This window comes from Trachypithecus francoisi, unplaced genomic scaffold, assembly GCF_009764315.1.
Source record: "Trachypithecus francoisi isolate TF-2019V2 unplaced genomic scaffold, Tfra_2.0 Lachesis_group4, whole genome shotgun sequence".
Taxonomy (NCBI): domain Eukaryota; kingdom Metazoa; phylum Chordata; class Mammalia; order Primates; family Cercopithecidae; genus Trachypithecus; species Trachypithecus francoisi.
Window position 1 is genome coordinate 99,201,360 of NW_022681469.1, and position 8,622 is coordinate 99,209,981.

At 45.2% G+C, this 8,622-nt stretch overlaps 1 protein-coding gene across 1 annotated transcript; it reads right to left on the reverse strand.

Annotated features, from left to right (window-relative positions):
• Window positions 1-7,531: 7,531 nt before the first annotated feature.
• Window positions 7,532-8,419, reverse strand: LOC117072678 (peroxiredoxin-6-like). Its single transcript, XM_033193053.1, has one exon. It carries the CDS (start codon window positions 8,022-8,024, stop codon window positions 7,695-7,697), a length of 330 nt encoding a protein of 109 aa, XP_033048944.1. The 5' UTR covers window positions 8,025-8,419; the 3' UTR covers window positions 7,532-7,694.
• Window positions 8,420-8,622: the final 203 nt, after the last annotated feature.

Genomic DNA, 8,622 nt, shown 5'->3' on the forward strand with positions numbered 1-8,622 from the left:
ACCAGGAAGGATGGAAAGGATCCATGGGGATGGAGGCTGGGAGCAGGGGGAGATGAGTCCATCTCCACATTGATGTGCTGGACACTTCACTGGGCTCCAGCAGGCAGCTGTTGCAGTGATCCAGAAAGACAGGGACAAGGGTGACCACAGAGACTGTCATCTCTCTGAGAAGGAAGCAGCAGGTCATATTTTGGTTCCTGTAATTATATTCAAAGGAGTCCCAGGTACCTGGTTATGCAGAAACCTCTAGGTTTTGGTGATTTATGAATGCTCACCTGAACTCTAGGGGATAACAGAGGAATCAGAATTACCCAGAACTGTTACGGAGAATTTTGGTGACTTTAAAAATCTTTATTTCTTTGTACTGTGCCTTTTGGATTTTTGGAAAATTTTGGAAAAGATGGAAAAATTTTTCTTCTTAAATTGTATAGGCTTACTGTTTTTTCAGATAATAGCATCACATGCTTATTAAGACACACATACACACACACACACACACACACACACACACACACCTCCATCTCAGAAATGCTTACCATAAAAATCCTACCTAACAGAGAAAGTGTGGAAGAAAATCTGCTAAACTGTTACCTCTAGTTATCTCTGGTAGTTGTGTGGGGAGGGGATCACAGGAGCTGACATTTAGCGCTAACTCTTGTGTTTGAACTTGTTTGAGCATGTATTCTATTTGCCACTGGGAACCCCCCACCCAAAACCCAACCAATTTGGATGTGATGAAAAGTAATCATAATAAAATGACACCATATTAGACATGGTTTTACAAATTGCTTTTTAATTTAACACTATATCTAGGGAGGTGGAGTCATTATTATATAGGCAGTTATAGTAGTTCTTTTTTTTTTTTTTTTTGAGATGGAGTCTGGTACTGTCACTCAGGCTGGAGTGCAGTGGCGAGATCTCAGCTCACTGCAACCTCTGCCTCCCAGGTTCAAGCGGTTCTCCTTGCCTTAGTCTCCCAAGTAGCTAGTTTTACACCACGCCCAGCTAATTTTTTTTTTTTTTTTTTAGACGGAGTCTCTGTTACCCAGGCTGGAGTACGGTGGTGCGATCTTGGTTCACTGCAACCTCCGCCTCCTGGGTTCAAGTGATTCCCCTGCCTCAGCCTCCTGAGTAGCTAGGACTACAGGCGCGTGCCACCATGCCTGGCTAATTTTTTTTTTTTAGTAGAGATGGGGTTTGGGGTTTCACCATGTTAGCCAGGATGGTCTCAATCTCCTGACCTCGTGATCTGCCCACCTCGGCCTCCCAAAGTGCTGGGATTACAGGGGTGAGCCACTGCACCTGGCCAACACCTGGCTAATTTTTTTGTACTGTTAGTAGAGATGGGGTTTCACCATGTTAGCCAGGCTGGTCTCAAACTTCTTTTTTTTTTTGAGGCGGAGTCTCGCTCTGTCGCCCGGACTGGAGTGCAGTGGCCAGTTCTCAGCTCACTGCAAGCTCCACCTCCCGGGTTTACGCCATTCTCCTGCCTCAGCCTCCCGAGTAGCTGGGACTACAGGCGCCCGCCACCTTGCCCGGCTAATTTTTGTATTTTTAGTAGAGACGGGGTTTCACCGTGTTAGCCAGGATGGTCTCGATCTCCTGACCTCGTGATCCGCCCGTCTCAGCCTCCCAAAGTGCTGGGATTACAGGCTTGAGCCACTGCGCCCAGCCGGTCTCAAACTTCTGACCTGATGATCCGCCCGCTTCGGCCTCCCAAAGTGCTGGGATTGCAGATGTGAGCCACTGTGCCTGGCCTATAGTAGTTCTTATAACTATAGTTACTATGTAGGCATTACTCAGAAATTGTAATGATGGAGGTAAAAAAATTGAAGTCATACTTATTAATTGATCAATGGTAGGCTTATGTAATTTATTAGTACAAATAATTGTTATACTGCTTCATTCTGGGAATCCAGAAGATCTAAGTCTTACTCCTGTTTTAAATTTGTCCTCCCTCCAGCCTCTGCCTGGATTTGGCCGGTGTGCAGTCCAGGAAGCCCTGTGGCCGGTGGACTTTCTCAGGAAAACTCTTTCCATGGGCAAAGTGCTTGGCAGTGGTTCTCTTTCTTCTTTTCTTTTTTTTTTTTTTTTTTTTTTTTTGAGGCGGAGTCTCGCTCTGTCGCCCGGACTGGAGTGCAGTGGCGGATCTCAGCTCACTGCAAGCTCCGCCTCCCGGGTTTACGCCATTCTCCTGCCTCAGCCTCCCGAGTAGCTGGGACTACAGGCGCCCGCCACGTCGCCCGGCTAGTTTTTGTATTTTTAGTAGAGACGGGGTTTCACCGTGTTCGCCAGGATGGTCTCGATCTCCTGACCTCGTGATCCGCCCGTCTCGGCCTCCCAAAGTGCTGGGATTACAGGCTTGAGCCACCGCGCCCGGCCCTCTTTCTTCTTTTCATCTTTTGCTTCCGTAGACTACAAGACAGAATTTTCTTTCCAAATAACTTTTTTAAAAAACTCCCCCATAGGATGTCAAGGTGAGACATTGTATGACAAACCTATTTGTCTTATTAATCATGTGCCAAGTGCTCAGGGCCAGAAGTAAACACTGTGGTTCAAGCAAAAGTAAAAAGCAGAGTCCCTGTCCTGAAGTTTCTAAATATATATTTTCCTAAATAACCCAGTGCTGAGCAGTAGCTGTCTTAACTTTGGTGGTACTTCTGGGGACTGAGTTCGTCTCCCCTCTCTGAATTGCCAGGTTGTGGGTTGAGTTCAGAAGTGAGGATGCAGCCAGCGATTGAGCATTGGGTTTCTGCACACATCTGCACATTTCCTCAAATGCAGTCCACAGGCCACAGTGCAATTAAACACCCAAACTGCCAAGTTGAGTTTCTGAATCCAGTACATCTCCCTAGGCCTGACTTGCACATTAAAGACATCCACTAACACATAATATCAATGTATAATCTGTTTACCTGTCATATGTACCCCTCTCAAGTATATTTCATTTTTAAATGATTGTATTTTAAAGACCAGAAATAATAGATACGGAGCTTAGAGTATAATTATCAAAAAACTTACTAATAAGTAGCAAAACAAAAGCCACCCCGGAAACTGAGTTCATGCAAGCATATTTCTGCCAGCTTGGATTTTAGATGAACACATTATCTGCAATCCTGTTCTCAAATGGAGTGCCATTTACAGATATCTGCCAAGCCTCATCAAAACAAACAAGCTCCTAGAATCAGAGTTAGCATATAAAGAGCGGGTGGACAGGGCAACAATCTTTTCCCCAGGGCTCTCTTTTATCAGTGGCTCTGATCAAAGAATAGAACCCAGTGTTTTATGTTTCAAGTGTACCATATGGCATGATATGAGTGCACTTTAATGACTTATTAGCATATTCTTCCAACTAAGCTTTCCTAGTTAAACCAGCTTGACAAAAGCTGAATTTTAAAATATTTGCATGAAACCTCCCGGAATAAACATGGCTCAGTCATTGGTTTGCTTTTACTTGTAGATAAAAGAGAAGCCACTGATCCTTAATGACAAGACTCATGAAAAACATTGAGTTGGCCACCTCTTCTCTTCCCCTCAGGAGTTGAAGATTTTTGGAATGTCTGCAACATTATTTAGACATTTTCTCTCCCCATGGCGTGAAGATTCCCCATTCTGCCTAGATTCTGTGCTTTACATAATGCTTATTCTGCCTTTTGTGACCTTGATCCTTCCTTTGTGGGAATGAGATTTTCTGACTGAGATCTAGTCACCTGCCCGCCTCATTAAAAAGCCTTTTAGCCTTTGGAGGAGGACCAGACACCAGATCAGGGCTTGGGACTTCTCACTGGGGCTTGGCTAGGAGTGATATGAACCTGGGGGTGAGTCATGTTTCCCTTGAGACTTCCCTAATTGTCTCTGTGAAAATAGGGTCTGCTAGGAGGAAGGCGGACAGAATGGAGACATCCTCATTACCTAAACAGAGGAAGCTAGTCTCTCTGTCTACTATTGCACGTGCTGTAGTGGTGTGTTTTTTTCTTTCTTTCTTTTCAAATTTGTCTGAGTGTAAACGTCCCCTTTTCTCTCTTTCTCAAGTCAGTTCTTGATATTTTTTGTAGATCAGATTGCTCTTGGTAGAGATCACCAGTGACCACATATGATGAAGGTGACCATCCTTGGTGACCCCACAATAAGGCTTCCTTGTCATCTCTAGTGCAACCACAATAATATGGGTATGTGAACACTGATTTTTCTTCAGAAAGCCTATTTTATGGCAAACACTACAGAAACCCCTTCTGCATAGTTATTTTCCAGTTAGAGTAGCCATGTGACACTGTTATGACCATAACATAAGTGGAAGTCTGTTGGACCCAGTTTCTGGGAAAACTTTTGTTTTTCTGGTAAAAGAGACAAATCCAGCTGGCCTGTGCCTTGCCTTTACTTCTATCTTCTTGTGTGGAATGTAGATGAAACAGCTTTAGGTGCTGCAGCTATCTTGTAATCATGAAACAACAAGCAATCGAATAGAAGCCAACACACCAAATAAATTTAAAAAATAAATTTCATATGTTAAGGCACTAATCTTCAGGTTTTGTGCAATCCCACTTTGTGGATTAGGAAACTGAAGTGAGAGTGGCTGAGTGACTTGCTCAAGATCAAACAAGTCTTCTGACTTTAAGCACTGTGCTTTTTCTATGTATTTTGTTAATAAGTCAGAGTCGATACTTTTTACTGTTATTGTGTTGTCACTAAATGCCAGAGTCTATGCTAATTTTTTATATGCATTACTTTATTTAACCTTTACAAAAACCCTGTGAAGTAGTGCTCTGAACTGAATTCTGTTGTCCCAAGATTCATATGTTGAAGCCCTAACCCCCAATGTGACTGTATTTGGAGAAAGGGCCTTTAAGAGGTGACTAAGGTTAAATGACATCATAAGGGTGGGACCCTTATTTAATAGAATTAGTGTCCTTATAAGAAGAGACACCAGAGAACACCTTCTCCAGCCTCTACCATATGAGTTGGCCATGTACAAGCCAGGAAGAGGTTCCTCTCCAGAACCTGAATTGGCCAGCACCTTGATCTTGCAGTTCCTAGTCTCCAAAACTGTGATAAATTGATTTCTGTTGTTTAAGCCATGCAGTCTGTGGTATTTTGTTATAGCAGCCCGAGCAGACTAAGACAAGTGATACTATTATTATGTCCCTTTTGCAAATGAGGAAAATGAAGCTCAGAAAATTTAAGTATTCTCAAGGCCACATAGCTAGTAAGTGGTACTTTTCCTTTCTTCAAGAGATAATATCCTTGTGGCCAATATGTGGTCAGTCCTATTAATACGTGTATACCAGATTATTTCAGTTTTTTAAAGTAGTAAAATAATACTTCAGAACCGTGGTTAGTAAATTTTTTCCGAAAAGAACTAGCTAGAAAATAGTTCAGGTTGGCCAGGCACAGTGGCTCATGCCTGTAATCCCAGCACTTTAGGAGGCTGAGGTGGGTGGATCACCTGAGGTCAGGAGTTTGAGACCAGCCTGGTCAACATGGTGAAACCCCATTTCTACTAAAAATACAAAAATTAGCAGGGCGTGGTGGCATACTCCTATAATCCCAGCTACTTGAGGGCTGAGGCTGGAGAATCACTTGAACTCAGGAGGCAGAGATTGCAGTGAGCCAAGATTATGCCATTGCACTCCAGCCTGGGCGACAAGAGCAAAACTCTGTCTCTCAAAAACAGCAGCAACAGCAACAACAACAAAAAGAAAATAGTTCAGGTTTTGTGGACCATATGGTCTCTGTTGGAACTACTCAGTTCTGCACTGTGAAGGCAGCCATGGACAATTCAAGTGTGAATGGGCATGGCCATACTCAGATAAAGCTTTATTTGCAAAATCAGGTAGTGAGCTGGATTTGGCTCATGCCCAGGTTATAGTTTGCTGATTATTGTTTTAAAGCAATGTTAAAATGACAATACTTTTAAAATGAGATGTGCTGGGTTTGAATTCTGCTGTGTGACTTTGGGTAGATTCTATCATCTGGGCCTCATTTTCTAAGTTAGAATGGTAACACCTGTGCCAGCCACCAAGGTCGTCGTTGGGATCATGAAAGGTACTAGATGTGGAGGACCTCTGAAGAAGAGCAAGTGCTTATGCAGATACAATTTGATGTGGGTATAATTTGATGTACTTCAGAGTGCTCCTGGAAGCCCTACCCCAGGCAGAACATACTTAGTTTAAAGCCTGGACTCAGCTGAGACTGATATGGGTCGCTCAGGGAAGGAAACTCCTCCTTGTACTGGGGGTCTTCCGTGCCCATCAGGCTATAACCTTCAGTGACATCTGGAGTGGAGCCAGCCCTTGGGTGGATTCCAGGCTCCCTGACTCTCTGGTGGAGAGCTCTATTTGGCTTTGAGCCTGCGTCTTCAGTGCTGGAGTTGTTTATCTGAGCTAGGGAGGGCGCCATGGGGAGTGATACTCCTGGTAAGGAAGAAACAGGGCAGGCTGCATCTCTGCTGAACACAAGTCAACATGAGCAAGGGTTCTGGCTACTTGCCCATGCTGCATGAAACCAGGCTGAGGGCGTAAAGGAGAAGCCAGACAAACGTCTGCCCTTCTTTTCATTCTTGTTGCTTTTGCTCTCTGAAAGTATTGGTTTTTTTTGTTTTGTTTTTTTTTTTTGAGACAGAGTCTCACTCTGTTGTCCAGGCTGGAGTGCAGTGGGTGCAGTGGCGCGATCTCGGCTCACTGCAACCTCTGCCTCCTGGGTTCAAGAAATTCTCCTGCCTCAGCCTCCCTAGTAGCTGGGATTACAGGCACACACCACCACACCCAGCTAATTTTTGTATTTTTAGTAGAGATGGGGTTTCACCATATTGGCCAGGCGGGTCTTGAACTCCTGATCTCAAGTGATACACCTGCCTCGGCCTCCCAAAGTGCTGGGATTACAGGCATAAGCTATTGTGCCCAGCCTTATTTCTTTTCTTTTCTTTTTTTTTTGAAAAGGAGTCTACGGCCGGGCGCGGTCGCTCAAGCCTGTAATCCCAGCACTTTGGGAGGCCGAGACGGGCGGATCACGAGGTCAGGAGATCGAGACCATCCTGGCTAACACGGTGAAACCCCGTCTCTACTAAAAAATACAAAAAACTAGCCGGGAGACGTGGCAGGCGCCTGTAGTCCCAGCTACTCGGGAGGCTGAGGCAGGAGAATGGCGTAAACCCAGGAGGCAGAGCTTGCAGTGAGCTGAGATCCGGCCACTGCACTCCAGCCTGGGCGGCAGAGCGAGACTCCGTCTCAAAAAAAAAAAAAAAGAAAAGGAGTCTGGCTCTCTCGCCCAGGCTGGAGTGCAGTGGCCGGATCTCAGCTCACTGCAAGCTCCGCCTCCCGGGTTCACGCCATTCTCCTGCCTCAGCCTCCCATGTAGCTGGGACTACAGACGCCCACCACCTCGCTTGGTTAATTTTTTGTATTTTTAGTAGAGACGGATTTTCACTGTGTTAGCCAGGATGGTCTCAATCTTCTGACTTCTTGATCCACCCGCCTCAGCCTCCCAAAGTGCTGGGATTACAGGCATAAGCCACCGCTCTTAGCCTATTTATTTCTTTTTTTTTTTTTTTAGTGCCGTTTTCATTTAATAAGCCATTGGTATAGCAACCTAAAAACCTTGGCTGTGATGACACCAGGATGTGTTTATGGAATTGCTGCAGGAAAACATGATTGGCAGCTGACATCCTCTGGCTCACAGCACTAACTTCTCCAAGAGACTTAAGGCTGGGGTGTGTAGCGGAGATATTTCTTGCCAGATGGGAGCTCTTTGGTGAAGACTCCTTTCGGGAAAAGTTTTTTGGCTTCTTCTTCAGGGATGGTTGGAAGGACCATCACACTATCCCCATCCTTCCAATCAACTGGGGTGGCAACCCTTTTTTCTGCCGTCAGCTGGAGAGAGATGACCACCCTGAGAATCTCATCAAAGTTCCTGCCAGTGGTAGCTGGGTAGAGGATAGACAGCTTCAGCTTCTTATCAGGACCAAAAACAAACACCACACGAGCTGTCACAGGCATGCCCTTTTCATCCTTCTCTGCTGGATCCAGCATGCCCAACAGGATGGCAAGGTCCCGATTCTTATCATCGATGATGGGAAAAGGTAACTTTTCTGTGGGCTCTTCACAATTGTAAGCATTGATATCCTTGCTCCAGGCAAGATGGTCCTCAACACTGTCTATTGAAAGGGCAATCAACTTAACATTCCTCTTGGCAAATTCTGGTGCCAGCTTTGCAGCTCTGCCAAGCTCTGTGGTACACACTGGGGTAAAGTCCCGAGGGTGGGAGAAGAGAATGCCTCATGAGTCTCCCAGAAAGTCGTGGAAACGGATGCGGCCGACGGTCGTATTGGCCTCAAAGTTGGGAGCCTCGTCCCCGAGAAGCAGACCTCCGGGCATGGTGGCGGTGACGAAGAGGCTCCGCTGGGACAGCAAGCAATCGGGTGGTTCTCGCCTATTTATTCCTTAAAGTGAGATTATCTATGCAGTTGCTGGCCTCTGAGAAATGTTTTGGTCTCTGAGAATTTTAGAAAGCCAATTTCTTGAAAAAAATGGAGAAGAAAGAAAGGAAGAAAACCCTTAAAAACATGTTTTACTTATGACGTGGATGTATTTAGAGGACATTGTGCTAAGTAACATACGCCAGGAGCAG

What these genes read in the sequence shown, in the direction of transcription:
- LOC117072678 (XM_033193053.1), bottom strand. Translation starts at nt 8,024, where the DNA reads ATGCTGGATCCAGCAGAGAAGGATGAAAAGGGCATGCCTGTGACAGCT.